At 40.1% G+C, this 16,110-nt stretch overlaps 1 protein-coding gene across 5 annotated transcripts in view; it reads left to right on the forward strand.

Moving 5' to 3' along the window:
- Positions 1–16,110, forward strand: part of LOC113421456 (carboxyl-terminal PDZ ligand of neuronal nitric oxide synthase protein) — an 85,705-nt gene that overhangs the window by 4,452 nt on the left and 65,143 nt on the right. For 2 of the 5 annotated variants that reach the window (XM_087962465.1, XM_087962464.1), the window contains exon 2: positions 12,341–12,433. The exons of 1 other annotated variant lie outside the window; for it this stretch is intronic. In XM_087962465.1, coding sequence (XP_087818591.1) covers positions 12,341–12,433 — 93 coding nt within the window. Of the gene's footprint in view, positions 1–12,340; positions 12,434–16,110 lie in introns of those variants that run through there. 2 more of the 5 variants (XM_026681839.2, XM_087962467.1) reach the window with 1 other exon arrangement.

The raw sequence follows: 16,110 nt of genomic DNA on the forward strand, positions 1-16,110 counted from the left end.
TCCAAATCTGTTTCTTAAAATCTTATTGCAATATATTTTAGTCTTCAAATCCTTAAGGCATCTCCTCCAACAAAGTCTTAGCATACAAATATTTTTTTTTTAGTCCTCTCTCTTCCCACTCATCGCTTAAATCCAGTTTTCACCTAAAAAAAAATAGGTTTCTTAATATTCACTTATTTATTCCGTAGGAAAAGAGGGTAAGCTTTCCTTTCAGCACCATCAAACTGCCGCTTTTTTCCTCTTCTAAAAGGTATCATTCAGAAAGTCATACTTTTCAGGAATTTTGTTAAATATGTCTTAGAGTCCTAGGAACCAAGAAAAACTTTCTCTTTTCGAAAACTTTCTCCACTTCTTCCTGCGCATTCTTACCCGGCTGCCAGCTTCTTTGTGGCGGCCATTACGGACCGCCGCTGCACCATCTTGGGAAAAGGGGGTTCTGCCGGCCGGGGAGGGGGTCTGCAACACCCCCAAACCCCTCTCCGGATCCCCCCTACCTTCAGCTGCCCCTGCAGGGCAGCCTAGCTCCGTACCCGTCTGGATCGGAGCACCAAAAGCGGCTAGCGCAGCAGGGATCGCGCAGCTTCGCGAATCCCTGCCGTTCGCGAAGCCGACAAACCAGAAGTCCATGTTCTAGTATATTTTTTGTACTTTGTTAATCATAATAATACATTTAAATATATCTAGTCATAGTCTTCCACCCCCTAATCTCAAATATATTTATGCTTATAATAAATTCTATTATATATTTATATATGTGCTACTATTTTCCCAATTTAAACTTTCCACTTATTTCTATTAGTTTTTAATACAATTACTGTATTGCAAATCATTATGTCTCTATCCATCATCTATCAGTATTTTTAGAATTTCATCATTTATTGATTTTTTGGTGATTTTTTTTTATATTTCTCTCTTGGAATCCTATGTGTCTTTCTAGCATTTTTACACAAACTATCCCCTTCTGCTGCATCTTTTGAATATCCATCCATAACCCTTTCATTATTTTTGGAAAGTCTTCCTTCCCCCCCCCCCGCCCCCCTCTATTCTATTGTAAGTTCTTGAGGGATTATCTATTTGATTTTTAGTATTTATTGATTTACTGTTTTTTCAGTGTTTTTATCTACTTGTAACTTATTTTTATCTTGTAATTTATATTGCTTTGTCTCCTCCACCATTCCTTAATTTCTCATCTATCTGCTGTGTGTTATATTCATCTTTTCCCATTTGTTGAGGGCCTTCTACTTTCACATCTTTATCTTTAAATATTCCCATCAACTCCTTATAATTCTTTGTCACCAATTGTAGCATTTCTTCATTAAACTTTATTGTCTTCTGCTGGGTCATTTTGTACTAAGTTAATATAGCTCTAATATTTCAATATCCCAATATCTAAAAACTAAAAAAAATCAATTATTAATAAAATTTAGCCAATCCCAGAATTATTCCTCCAAGTCTTCTAAATTTCTAGTCCTTAAAATGCTATAAGTTTGTGCTTTACAGTCTTTATAATTTTCAGTTTATACTTCTCAATTGTCCAGATTTTAAAGTCTTATTTATCTTTTCTTTCTATTGCTTTTCTTCTTTTGCCTCATAGGATAATCTGTCACATGATAATCTAACCCAAATCCAATTTAGCCCACCAGGTTTCTTCAGATCTTTCAAATCCACTTTCCAGTGCACATTTCCAATAAAGTTTTAGTGCTTAGTTTAGTTTGCCTTAGGGATTTTCAAAAAGCTCAGTAAATAATTCCCAGCATCCAAATTGCCTACTAAGATAAAGTCAAGGTCAAGTAGCCCTCAAGGTGTTGTTTACTTTCTCTCCATTCTTTGCTTCCCTTTCACACATTGCAGTAATCTTCTTCCTCCAGTAAATGGCTCCTCTGCTCCCAATTCCAGCATTCAACCATGTATAAAAGTCAAAAACAGCTGATTTTCAGGGAGGTTAGAAATAGAATTTAGAAAAGCAATTTGTCCCAATAATAACTTTTTACAATGTTATTCAGCTTTTCCAGGCTTTCTATATTTTAAATCATCCTTTAGGTACTTCTTTTACTTCTAAGTCTTTCATCTTCCTCTTTAGTTATTAGTTTTTGATTTTTTCCCCATAAATCCAATCATCCCTTTCTTAACATTTGGAGGTCCTTTTTGGAGCTTTTTACTTGGGTTAAATCTCTAAGGTAACAGTTGGGAAGTTATCTCACCTAGTTTCACTGCTCTGTCCACACACCACTGCAGCACAAGATCTTAGTGTCCCAGTTGTCCCAGCTTGTGACAGACCAAAATGGCCATTGTTCCTGCTGCTGTTTGGGAGAGCTTTCTTCGGATCAACGAAGTTGCGGTTTCCTCATGATCGACAAAGTGCCTTGCCTTTCTTCACTGCCCCTCCAGGGCAACTTAACTACGTAGGGTGTCCCAGCAAGCAGTTGCTGGCTGCATTACATGGAGCCCAGTGGAGCTCCACTATTTTCTATCCGTTCTCGCTGCAACATCAACCAGAAGTCCCTTTGAATTTTTCATAAAGGACTGCTTCAAACTTTCATTTGCTACAAATATAACTAGATTGTTTTTTAAGATAGAAGACAAATTAAGCCACTGGTTTTTGTGCTTGATTCTGCTGATCCATAAAACATCACAATGAAAGTTCACTTTCATGTTATTCCTGCTACTTTAAGTGTATATGCTGATTCAAAATATGTGTCCAGTTGGTGAATCCAGAAAAAGGAATTTCTGGAACATTTTTTCCCAACAGTATTAAACTTTATTGAATAAACCACATTGGCATAGAAGAAGTGAAACCAGCTCTCGGTTTCCCATGCAAAAGCAGGCATAGTTATTTCCCCCTTCTCCCTATGGGCCACCCACAGTCCAAAATGTCCACCAATCACTCCTGTTCATTTTGCTATGGGAAACAGCCAGCCACACCGGGACATCTGCCCGGTGTGTCATTGACATGCCAGCAATGTCCTATGGTGCCGACGTATGCTTGAATAACAATTCACAGGACTTTCCTTGCAAGATTTGGAAACTAAAACTGGACCCGGATGAGACCATGGTTTCCTCTGATATGACTTCCCTCTTCACTTGCATTCCAACAACTGAAGCTGTCATGGTAGTGAAGAAATGATGTTACAAGACAGCACCTTGGTAGACAGAACCAACCTCAGCCCATACCACGTATGTGCCATGCTGGATCTCTGCCTGAGCACTACCTATTTTAATACAATAAAGGTTTATACAGACAAAAACACCCCCCCCCCATTGTGACTAATCTCTACATGGAAGAGATAGAAACCAAAGAGATAGAAACCAAAGACTCCTTCACAGGAATTCCACCCACTCACTGGTATGGGCATGTAGACGATACTTGGGCCAAGATCAAAACACAGGAATTGGGGTGTGCATAAGCACACCAATGTGCCTACCATCCCTGTCTTAATGTTCCCTTTTATTCATATCTATTTTATGTATTAATAATCATGTTTATACTTACGTATATGTTATCAAATGCATGCTTGACAAAATAAATTAAAAAATGGAAACATATCAACTCTATGGACAGATACATCAAATTCACATGGGAAGATGTTAAGGAAAGTAGTCTAGCCTTCCTGGACTGTGCAGTACACATTAAGGAAGCCAGAAGCCAGGAACTTCTGGCTGACGTGTTGTGATCGGACACGAGGAGTGGTATCAGCGCTCCTATGCCAAGTTCTCCCCATTGGTGAACTTCGAAAGGAGCCAAAGCTGCTCTGTAAGGTAACCTGGGAGGTTGCGGAGAGCCACATCTCTCCTGCCTGACCCAGGGCTTTCTTTCCCTCTCAGCTACGATGAGGAGAAGAGGCAGCCCAAAAATGGCTACCATGAAGCCGTGACAGCCGAAGACTATCTAAGATTTGTACTATGATGAATACAAGAATATATGATTAATGAAAATAGAGAAAGTTTAAGAACATAGAGATTGATGAAAAGTAATGTATGGGAATATAAAATGGAAAATTGGTAATAGGTAATGATATGAAATTAGACAAGAAAGCTAAATATGTAATTGTGATCATGTTTGACTTAAGATGTAAAAAACCTGGAACCACACTGTTCATCCAAAGATGTATTTAAAGAAATTAAATAAAAATGTATTGGGGGAAAAAGATGCAATACAAAGAGGAAATGAGTGGAAATTTAAATGAGATGGAGCTGATGTTTCAAAGCATAAAGGATATTATACAGAAAGAACATAAGGTGACCAGGGAATTAATAGATGGCGTAGACCAAAAACTGGAAAATATTTTACAAGGGATAATGAGTAAAGATCAAGATGCTCAGGAAAAGAAGGACCCAACAGAAGGAATGGAGGGAAAAGCAGAACCGGGAAATCAGCGAAAAGAAGATAAAAAGGAGGAGATACTAATAACATTAACAATGATTGCTGAATCTAACCAGGGGAGAAACACTTCAAGAGATCTAAAAAGAGAATTGGAGAAGCAGGAAGATGTTTTGGGAATGGAGATATGAGTTAGAGCAGATAGTTACAAAGTTAGACCTGGGAGAGGGTAGGGATGGGAGAAATATTTAGATTGAACAGTCAGGATGTAGATAGAGACAAAGATCCAAGAGAAGAATATGGGAGGCAAGTCAAAAAAAGATTAAGATTTAAAAGATTGATGCGGACAAGAGATGATGGATAGGAAAAAAAAGAGAAAAAGATTTTTCTTTAAGAAGATATTTTAACAAATGTGTATTAACATTAGAATTATATAGACTGGATGTAAGCAAAGAATGTGAATAGAATTATTTTGTATGTATTGTAGATACTAGAATAATATATATTGAAATATTGAACAATGAAATAATAATGATGAAATAATGAAGGAGAATATTTTAATACAGATAGATGTGAAGAGTGGAATATGGGACATATGAATAAGAATTAACTATTAAAAATGGGAAAATTAAAGATTGAACAATGGTACTATTAAATATGCTTAAATAATAATATGATTAGTAGTGAAATAATAAAGTCAAATAGTGAGCATAATGAAATAGTGAAATAATATATTTTAATATAAACAGGTGTATTAATAGCAGAATCATATAGACTGGATAAATTTATATAATATGAACAGAATCATTCTGTTTGTTTAAATAATATTGTGATTGATATTAGAATTGAATATGGTAACATTGAATAATGAAATAAGGATGAATTAAAGTGTTAAAACAGAGATGAAAGACAGAAAGGAAACATCTTTTAATATAATGGTGATATGAATAAAAGTTAGAATAGAGACAGAAATAAGAGCAAAGGGTAATAACTGTATACACATTTTTACATAATAAGATAAATGTAATAACAAGAGGGAGGTTTAGAATTTGAATGGTGGTAATATCAGGTATATTCAAACAATATGCACATTTCAAAACCAAGAATATATGTATAAGGTATAAGATCTCATGCTTGAGCAGAGGGCTGGACTAGAAATTCTAACCCCCAAGGTTCCTTCCAGCTCTATTCCTATTCTTATTCCCATTCCATTCTATTCTATTCTGAAAATACTAAGGCAAAAGCTTGTCCATCCCAAAGAATAAGACATCCTGACACAAACTGACAATATGTATATGCAGTACAATGCAGTGAGCCATGTGCAGATTTGTACATTGGGGGGAAAAACAACCACTTCATAAACGCATGGCACAACATAGGAAAACAAACCCATGAGAACAATATTCAGCAGTCCATCTGCATTTAAAAGTCAAAGGCCACTCTTTTGAAGACAGCAAAGTTCACATTTTGGATAGAGAGGACCACTGATTTGAAAGAGGTCAAAGAGTTCCTCTATTCAAAATTAAACAACCCTCTATCAACAGGCGGAGGGATACAACATCATCTATCTCCAGTCTACAACACAGTTCTTTCAACAATTCCAAGAAGGCGCCACACACATTTTCACTACTCAGGTGACCCCGACAATACAGATAAACCTCCAAGTGGCTTCAATGACTCTAAAACATTGGTGTCAAACTTGATCGTGTCACATGATGTATCATGACATATCACGATGTTTTTTGCCTTTGCGGAGCTGGGGTGGATGTGGCATGCACTGACGCATCCAGTCTGTGGGCTATCAGTTTGACAGGCCTGCCCTAAAAGAATGCAAATGACCAGCTGCCTGCAAGGAGTATAAATCTTTCCATTCCCCACCATCCAGTCAGAGCTGAAGAAGATTCTTGGATGAGAAGTGAAACATCTTCAAAGAAAAACCAGAAAGTTCAGTTGCCTTTTGAAAAAGCACCTTTGGGGAAAAAAGTAATCCTTTTCATTTAAAATGGGTATAAATAGTTACTGGAATTTGTTTTGCATATTTCAATAAGACAAATCTAAACATCTATGGAATTGTGAACATCTTTCTAGATAGTGTCCAGATCAGTAGATTCCATATTTTCTAATCACACTTACTTATTGTTACACTGGTTGTAGCATAAATCTTGAGCTAAGCTATTGTTTCAAGAATATATGTTTAATTAAAACTATATATTCCTACATGACTATTATTTTGTTAAAAGAAGAAAAATTCCCAATATACATTATATACCAAGGAGCAGACCAGGCAGGGCCAATTATTCTGGATGACTGATGGCATCATCTAATTACTGGTGTAATTGCCATCAACAACACTACAGTATTTGTGGTGAAGCATCACTATAGTGATCACTGTGTGGCATTATGGGATATTTAAAGATAACATTACTCAGTGTTGGAGAAATGACACTAATATTGTCTGTATAGTGGTGCTTTATGATTGACAGCACACTATGGCAAAAGTTTTGTGAAAGTGCCTGTAATATTCTCTTAACATTTTAAGTATATTTATGATCTCAAAAGGTTGAGTGTGAGTAACTGAGAGCTGTACCAGCATTCCCAGTTCAGTTTTCAGGAGAGCTCTTGGGACTTCCAGATGAAAAGTTGTTTCATCTGAAAGATAAAGAATTGTTTAAGCTTTTTCCCTGTTTCTTCAAGTCATCTGCTTGTTTGTCTCTACTGAAAACTGGAAAGGACAAGCTGATTTGATATTCTGCTCACCTGCCTGATTTTGCCAGTTGGAGCACTTCCCAAACTCTTCCATTTCTTGCTCTGTTTTATATTTCTCCCACCTCTCCTAGCTTTGCATGAAGAGTAGCAGCTTGGGGGGAGGGTGGCTTTGGCATTTATCTGGAATGCTTGGAATTGCTGTATGTTGTGACCTTTCACCCTTGTGTATGTTAAGGATTTTGTGATCTGCTGCCAAGATGCTCCACACAGTGTTTGAGAATTAACTTGAATTCCATTTGCTAATCCCATTCTACCAAAACACTAAACATTAATGCAGTTCTCTTCTCCTGATGACATATCTTAGGCTCTATCCTTTCATTTTATATTGCTCTGAAATATGTCCTGGATTCATTGTGTACTCACAATGAAGCAGTGAGGTGGAGGGTTGAAATAAAAATGTTACATTTAGTTTAGCAGCATATACATTAATAGTAAACTAAAATTTATAGCTATTACATTCTATATCTTTTTACCAATACATAGAGTTCAGTACACAAGACTCAGTGGGTATTTTGGAAAATATTTGCAGCTTGGGTGGTAGATGTTGGTGATGGTTTGTTCTCCAAGCTTGTTGTTCAGTTTCTGAACATTTCACCACCAGGCTAGGTAACATCATCAGCAGAACTTTGGTTGAAGTGTTTCAGTTCTACTTTTATCAATCTTATGTAGTCAGTTGGTCCTTCACGTGCATGATCAGCCAGGGTGACCTCACCACCAGATGACCTTCACGTGACATGACCAACTTGACCACCTAAGGCCTATAAAGGCAGAAGAGAACTGAAACAAGACTTTTCAACTGAAGTTCTGCTCATGGTATTACCTAGCCTGGTGATGAAATGTTTGGAAACTAAGTAACAAGCTTGGAGAACAAACCATCACCGACATTCAGTGGGAATGGATGACCTCAGGATTTGCACAAATACAACAATGTTAATGAATCAAAGGCCTCAACCATAGATTGCTGAGGTATTCAAGAAGGATTACTGATGTTACAAGATTGCCCAGATGTCACCTGGTAACTAGAAACTCTGTTTTGCTAAAATTTAATCTGAAACACGCCCCTCCCAAACAGGGGTGGGATCCTACCGGCATAATAACCAGTTCGGTGAGCACGCGCTTTGCGTTTGTTGTTCCTTATTTGCATGAAATACCAGCTAGATGCTGACAGCACTTAAGTGATCTTGGCTGATCTTGAAAACCCAAGTAGAGTTGGATCTGATTAATACTTAGAACAGGAAATTCCATGTCCTAGTTTGCAAGCTAAACTAAGAAGTTGAAAAATAGTCAAGAAGAATGAAATAACCACTTTGGAATTGTTGACAAGAAAATTGCATATAACCATAACATTTTTATTGGTGTGAAAGTTCCAAAAAGAACTTAATAAATATGGTTTTAAAATTTATATAATTCTGCATTAAAATTATGCATACACCACTTCATGTCATATCAGTTGAATGTGACATACTATAATGTTATTTCAACAGAATAAAAATAATACTAGCAATAATAGAAACCATGATACACTTGAATCAGACTCCTAAAGCACTTTTCATGATGAATTGGCCTGAAAAGGCAAGGTAAAAGTTAGAAGAAAGTCAAAAGGCAATTTCACCATTCTCTGTATTTGTGATGACCCAAGGCGTGGCACAAAGGCAACACAAGTTTCTTTATTAGTTCCAACTTTGCTTCCAATATCCTGGTTCCTCTCCGGTCTGGAGAAAAACTCACCCACGAACCCGCAACAGCCTTTGGCTGCAGATACTTCACTCCAAATGTGGCAAACAGAAAACTTCAAATTATAAATCCAACAAGGCAAGATAAGGTAATAAATCCGGCAGAACAAGATAAGGAATTCCAGAAGTGAAGTAACACAGCAGTAAATCAAACCAGTTGGGAGGATGCCAGGAACTTAGATAACAGCAGCCAACACTAGGTGAACTCAGCATTTGTTCCCAACAACTGCCCCTCCCATCTGCCTCTCCTTTAAACTCCATCCCCAGGTGTGCCTTGTGAAGGGAATCAGGGCCCTTTCCTCCCTCATAAGCCATGCAACCCACATTGCTCTCTTCTCCGTTCTTCCCTGCATGCCCTAGGATGAAGAGGAGTGGGCCTTGGTCTTCATCTGAACCCCCTCTCCCTTGTTCTATCTCTCCCCAGCTCTGCCCAGCCTGACTGCCCTTCCCCAATTTCTTCCACAGCCAACGGAGCCACTCTCCCGCTCTCTGTCAGCTGTTTGTCTTCCCACTCGGATTCAAACTCTGACAGGGGCATGACAGTCTTTTTAAAATAATATAAATTCTAAAATAAAAGAAAATATCTTAGGATGAAAGGGGCAATAAAGAATTAACTCATTATTAACTGTTGTCTTAATAAAGTGTACATCTCAGGAGAGAGTTTAAAAGATGTGTTTCTATCTTCTTTATGGTACTGAAAAAAACCACATTATGGAGAGCAATCCTGAACTTCAGGTCTTGTGACAATTCATGAGTCATCAGACCTTCCAATTAGAGTCATTAAAGCGAAGTGTGGAAGCAGTTCTATCAGGATTTTTTAGATTCAATGGGAGTACAACAAAGTGTCAGTCAATTTTTTCTAGCCTATTCTTATATAAGAGTATAAGACTGAAAGAGCCAATCAGGGTACAGTGATGACCCATTTCCAAAACAGTCAGTGTAGGAAACATCCCTGTACAAGTCAATTCTGCCAACCAAACTACTGAAACAGAAGCATGGATGGACTTGAAAGTACTATCAAACTAGCTGTATGGAATATTTGCCCCGAATGGAAATGTGAGAAGAACATCTGTAGCAACTACTAAAACATCTGGGTAATCTGTCTCAAGTACTATAGTCACCTAGAGTAACTACAACTATGTGTCTGAAAATTGAGCAAAACTAATGACACAATTACTAATCATGAAACATAGGAAGTGTTTCAGGAAGAACTATACCTAATTTTCCAGAGAATAAAATTTTAGCTAGACTATTTCAATGAGTTATCATTTGCAAGTCTCTCCTTTTACTTACTGGAAAAATAGGGTTCTTTCTGAAATGCTTTCCATGACCCTTTGCTTCAATGGGCTATGATAGCTTTTGCATGATGGTTACCTACTTTGTGTCTTTTCCTCCTGTCTACCAAGGTCATTCCCATTACATTTCCTTAGATTGGACATTTGTCTGCCCATTGAGGGTAGTAGAGGTCAGGAAACAGATTGCAAAAGAAATACAGGAACTCTCCTTTATTAACCCAAAGATGCTTTTTCAGGAGGCAACTGGACTTTCTTGTTTTTTCTTTTGAAGATGTTTCACTTCTCATCCAAGAAGCTTCTTCAGTTCTGACAGGATATCCTGTCAAAGCCGTCATGGGTATAGCCCCAGAGTCTGCTGGACAAGGGGCTGGCGGACTGCAGCTACTGCTGGATATTGTCAGCCCGCACGCATTCACCACCTCTTGTGTGCATGCCAGGGAGGTGGGGCATGCCTGGCTGGGCAGACCACAGCTAGTGTGGTAGGGGTGGTCCCTCACCATCTCCGGTACAATGTTTCTCTGAAAATAAGCCCTAATGTGTCTTTTGGAAGGAAACAAATATATAAAAGACTGGTCTTATTTTCAGGGAAACATGCTAGAACTAAGGAAAAATTTCCTGGCAGTGAGAACAATTAACCAGTGGAATGGCTTGCTTTCAGAATTTGTGGGTACTCCATCATTGGAGACTTTTAAGAAGACACTGGACAGCCATTTGTCTGAAATGGTACAGGGTCTTCTGCTTGAACAGGGAGTTGAACTAGAAGACCTCCAAGATCTCTTCCAACTCTGTTATTCTATTAGAAGATCTCCAAGATCCCCTCTTGTTATTCTGTATTCTTTAAACCTACATTCCAGCTATTGGTAGCAAAAGGAAATGGTGCTGGGAGGGGGAAAGCTGCAAAGCTACGTGTCTGTGGAGATTCTCAGTCATTCAGATCATGGTTGTCCCAAAGGTGCTTTTTAAAGAGGCAACTAGACATTCTGGTTTTTCATTGAAGACATTTTGCTTCTTATCCAAGAAGCTTCGTCAGCTCTAACTGAATGGTGGGGAATGGAAGGATTGACACTCCTTGCAGACATCCTGATCTGGTCATTTTCTTTTTTGGGGAGAGTCATTAAGGCCTGGGTCACCTGAGTGGTGCAAATGGATGTGGAGCCTTCTTGGAATTGTTTAAAGAACTGTGTTGTAGACTGGAGATAGATGATGTCATATTCCTTCCCCTGTTGATAGAGGTCTGTTCAATTTTGACATAGATGGACTCTTTGACTCCTCTTTCAAACCAGCAGTCCTATCCAAAATGTGGATTTTGCTGTCTTCAAAAGAGTGGCCTTTGCCTTTTAAATATAGATGGACTGCTGAATCTAGTCCTGATGGGTTTGTTCTCCTATTTTGTGCCAAGTAGCAAAGCTACTTCTCCAAAGATTATTGGCAAACTGCAAGGGAATATGGAGATTGGAAGAACTGGTTCCTGCCAATGTGTAAGGTCCTGCATCTCATTCCCACTCAAGAAAGTAAAAACTTAGTATTTCAAAAAGAACCTTTTATTGAGCAGAAGTGATAACAGAACAAAAGCAAAGCAGACTCTAAATCCCCTCAGGCAATACAGTTAGAAATAAGGCATTAGAAACCTCTCCCCTCAGTCCAGTGTGGATTCAGGCAATCCTCAGATGTGAAGATGCTATTGTAATGGCCGTCCTAAGAACCAGATAAGCAGGTGTTCCAGGGTCATCTTCCTCCGGTGAAGCAACCCACATGGCCATCCCCCCTAATACATTCCCCCAAAGGTGAGAAAATCTCAGGGCGCTTAAGCGCCAGGATAAAGATGATAAAATAGTAGTTGTCAGAGGTAATAAGAAAGGATTACATTCAGGTTCCCCCTTCTGTCCAGTTGAATGGCAGTATCACTAGGGATCTGACACAATGGGAAATTGTCCATTGTAACACTCTTATGTTCCCGCTTTTCTTTGGAGCAGCTACTGAGCTGAATTGAATTAGATCAACTGTAAAGACTTCATAAATCCAATTGCATCACAGAGACCCAGAAATGTAGCACTGCTTGCAAGTCATTTATTGCAGAAGGGAGTTGTGTGCCTTAATGATTAAGTGGCTATAAGGGGACAGTAACAGTGAGAAAATAAGGTAGGCCCAGCACAGTTTGGCATCTCCTATTGTTTGCTGAACAGTGCTGAAGTTAGACCTTACTTATACCTGTGTTTTGCACCTGACAGTATGAATTCAAAGCCAAAAGTATAAAGAAGAAGAAAGTGAATTTGTTGGTATCTGTAGATGGTGTGAAAGTGGTACTAAAGAAGAAGAAGAAGGTAAGTTTTTGATTTCTAGAACTTGTATCCTTTTGTAAATTAGAAATGCTTTGGAAATTTTGGTGTCAAATATTATCTGTGTACAAGTAATCTTCGATTATGGCCATTTGAATAGCAACCAGGGGTGGGATTCAACTGGGATTCAATTCGGTCCGGTTCAGCTGAACCCCTTGTTAACTTTTTGCCTAGTTTGACGAACTGGTTGATTGCACCACCAGCTGGCCCCACCCCACCACGCCTGGTCCTTCCTAGCCACTCCTTATCTTGCATTGGTTGCTTGCCTAGAGTCATGCCTGCAGCCCAGGCTGGTTCCTCACCCAGGCCCAACCTGGGTAGCACCAGTGTCTCCATGCCCTGCTTGCTAGCTTTTCCCTGGAACCACCCCACCCCCACATGGGAAAGCAATGTTCCTACCTGTGTGTGGAAGAAGAAAGAGGCAGGAAGGAGAGGGCATGGGACCCAGGAAGCTTCTGCCTGCCAGCACGCCATGGGCAGTAGTAGTATGGGAGATTGCAAGCCACAGGGGCTCTGGGAGGGAAGCGGAAGACGAACGGTGGTGGCATGTGGCTTCTGGCATTGCAGGGGGGAGGGGGTGGAAGCAGAACTGTCCTTTTGGCATCAGGCATGGAGGCAATGGAGGGGTGGGTGGATTAAAAGGGAAGCTCCGCAGGTTTTTTTTTAATGGGCAGAGGCTTCCCATTTTGATCCCCTTCCCCTGTTGTTGTCTCTGTGCCTGATGGACCATTGCATGACTCTCAACTCACCTCTCCAACATGTGTACATGTGTCTCTCTCTGTGTGTGTGCATGTGGTACGTGCCTAAGGTCTCTCCCCTTGCAGCCTGGCATTGTGACAATGGAGTGGAAAACATCGTAAGAGGGTTCGGGCTGAAAAAAAACAAGCTATTACAAAAAAAAAGAGTTAGTTTGCATTTTACAGCCTAGCTAGCATCACAGAAATTTGTTTCTCTGTGTGTGTCTGTGCCTGTGTGTGTGTGTGCGCGCGCGCACGCGCCTAAGGTCTCCCCCCTTGCAGCCCGGCACTGTGACAATGGAGAGGAAAACACTGTGAGAGGCTTCGGGCTGAAAAAAAAGAGTTAGTTTACATTTTGCAGCCTAGCTAGCATCACAGAAGTTTGTGTGTGTGTCTTGGGTTGAATAAGTTGAATGGCAATGGCCAGTTTCATCCAAAGGAGTTTTTGTTTCAGGTGGATCTCCTAGCCTTAGAAGGAGAGAGGGAAGGAGGAAGGGAAGGGAAAGAAAGAGAGAGAGACACACACACACACACAGAGAGAGAGAGAGAGAGAGAGAAAGAAAGAGAGAGAGAGAAAGAAAGAAAAAAAGAAAGAAAGAAAAAAAGAAAGAAAGAAAGAAAGAAAGAAAGAAAGAAAGAAAGAAAGAAAGAAAGAAAGAAAGAAAGAAAGGGAGGGGAAAGACAAGAAATAAGAGAAAGAAAGAAAAGAGAGAGAAGAGAGACAAAGAAAAGAAATAAAAGAAAGTAAAAGAGGAAGGAAGGAAGGAAGGAAAGGGATAGACAAGAAAGAAAGGGAGGGAAGGAAGGAAGAGAAAGAAGGAGGGGAAAGTGAATGAGATATAGTTGGTTGGATGGATGGATGGATCCATGGAGGGAGGGAGGAAGGGAGACAGAGAAAAAAAAGGAGAGGAAGGAAGGACCACAAGTCCTGGCACGAGACGTGGCTTCAGAAGACGCTTTGAAACAGCACAGCAATCTAGGGCTGGAGGGGATTTCGGAGGTCATCTAGTCCAAACCCCTGTTCCAGCAGGAGATCTTTACAGAATCATAGAATAGCAGGGTTAGAAGGGACCTTGGAGGCCATCTAGTCCAACCCCCTGCTGCAGCAGGAAACCTTATATCATCTGGATTATTTTGGTGCCTCTAACAGAAAGGAAAATTACCAAAAAGGAGGAGTTTACTAGGCTAAGGCTGCCATGCAGAGGAAGGTAGAGATAGATAATCTTGACTTATGATCACAATTGAGCCCAAAATTTTGGTTGCTAAGCAAGAGCGTTGTTAAGTGAGTTTCACCACATTATACTCAATCTATGACATCTTCTGGCTCTAACAGTCATGTGCAGGCTAGGGAAGTAAATCTCTGTGTGTGTAATGTTCTGATGTACAGAGGTTATAGTTAAATATGCAGCAGAATGTGGACCCTGGGTGTGTTTTTCCAAATGCAGTAAGTGAGGTTGAATGTGTATAGTTTTAGAAGAGCTCTGTGTGTGCGTGTGTGTGTGTATGTGTGTGTGTACATATACATACAGTATATATAGTAGATAATGTATCTTTTTGTGTGCCTATACACACTCTATACCAGCGGTCGCCAACCAGTGGGCCGTGGCCCACTGGTGGGCCGTGAGAAAATTTTGGTGGGACGCAGAGAAATCTCACCCCCAGAGCACCCCCCCCAAAGCAATTAATCCAGGCTGCGCAGAAACACAAAGCTGCTCAGCCCACATGGCCCGCGGGAACCCTCCCCGCCCACTCCTTACCCGGCAAATTTGTCTGCTAAGTTGCTATTTTTCCTTTTTCCGACCATCATCTGTTCTGCTGTGCCAGGAGATTTAGATTAGCTAGGAAGCAGGAAATGGATTTCTTGCTTTCTAGCTAAGCACAGCTGAACCTCCCTTAGGACTGAAGGTTTGCTTGCAAGCAAATTCAGTGCAGACTCACGGCAAACAAATTTGAGAGACTGAGCTAGCCGATGGCAGATAGATAGATCACTGAATGATTCTGTGAGCAACTCAATCTGACCACCAAGCCACACCCACAAATTAGACCACACCTACAGAACCAGTTAGTGGTCCCTGGGATCTAAAATTATGAGTTTGGTGGTCCCTGAGGTCCAAAATGTTGGCGGCCCCTGCTCTATACTATGTAATATGTAGGTATACATATGGCATATATGCATAGAATTAAATAGTGTACTTTGGATGTTCAGTTGTAGTAAATAAATAGACAGGGAAATTGTATCTCGTTGAGGCCTTTGAGACGAGGAGAGAACAGTTTAGGCACCCCTTGATGTGAGGGATGTCAAGTTGGCCATGCCCACCCAGTCACATGACCACCAAATCATGCCCACCAAGCTACGCCCACAGAACTGGTTGTTAAAAAATCTGAATCCCACCACTGATAGCAACCATTCAAGGGTAATACAGACTCCTTTCCCCAAAGCTACTGTAAGGTCCCAGCAGTTTCCCCGAGCCACGGAGATGCCAAAGAGTGAGACTTGAGACGAGGCTTGCAAAAGTAACAGCTTTTTATTCTTTGGCCAAAGCAAAAAGTCTGGGTGAATACTATGTCCAAAACATACAGACAAAATGCATGTAAGGAATAGCCACACCCTGCGAGAGTGGCTCAGAGTATTATATACATTTTACGCTGACAGAAACAAAGTTTATCCAATCAGAGACAAAGGTTCGTTATTAATGTCCCTCCCCTTTCTTATCCGTGGAGCGTTCTTTGTCCGTGCTCTGTCCATACTTCGTTATTTTACACAGTATCCCTTGTCCTTGTTTGTTCGTGCTCCTAGGCAGCCTCCCCTTATCTATGGAGTCACAGTCTGACTCACAGACGAACACTATACAGAAGCCTGATGATGGCAGATGAGATTCTGCCGAAACATTGCTACAACTTTAAAAGCACAACTATAATGACGTG

The sequence above is a fragment of the Notechis scutatus genome, chromosome 3, assembly GCF_049901735.1.
Source record: "Notechis scutatus isolate UNSWTSFEM ecotype Mainland chromosome 3, rNotScu1.2, whole genome shotgun sequence".
Taxonomy (NCBI): Eukaryota; Metazoa; Chordata; class Lepidosauria; order Squamata; family Elapidae; genus Notechis; species Notechis scutatus.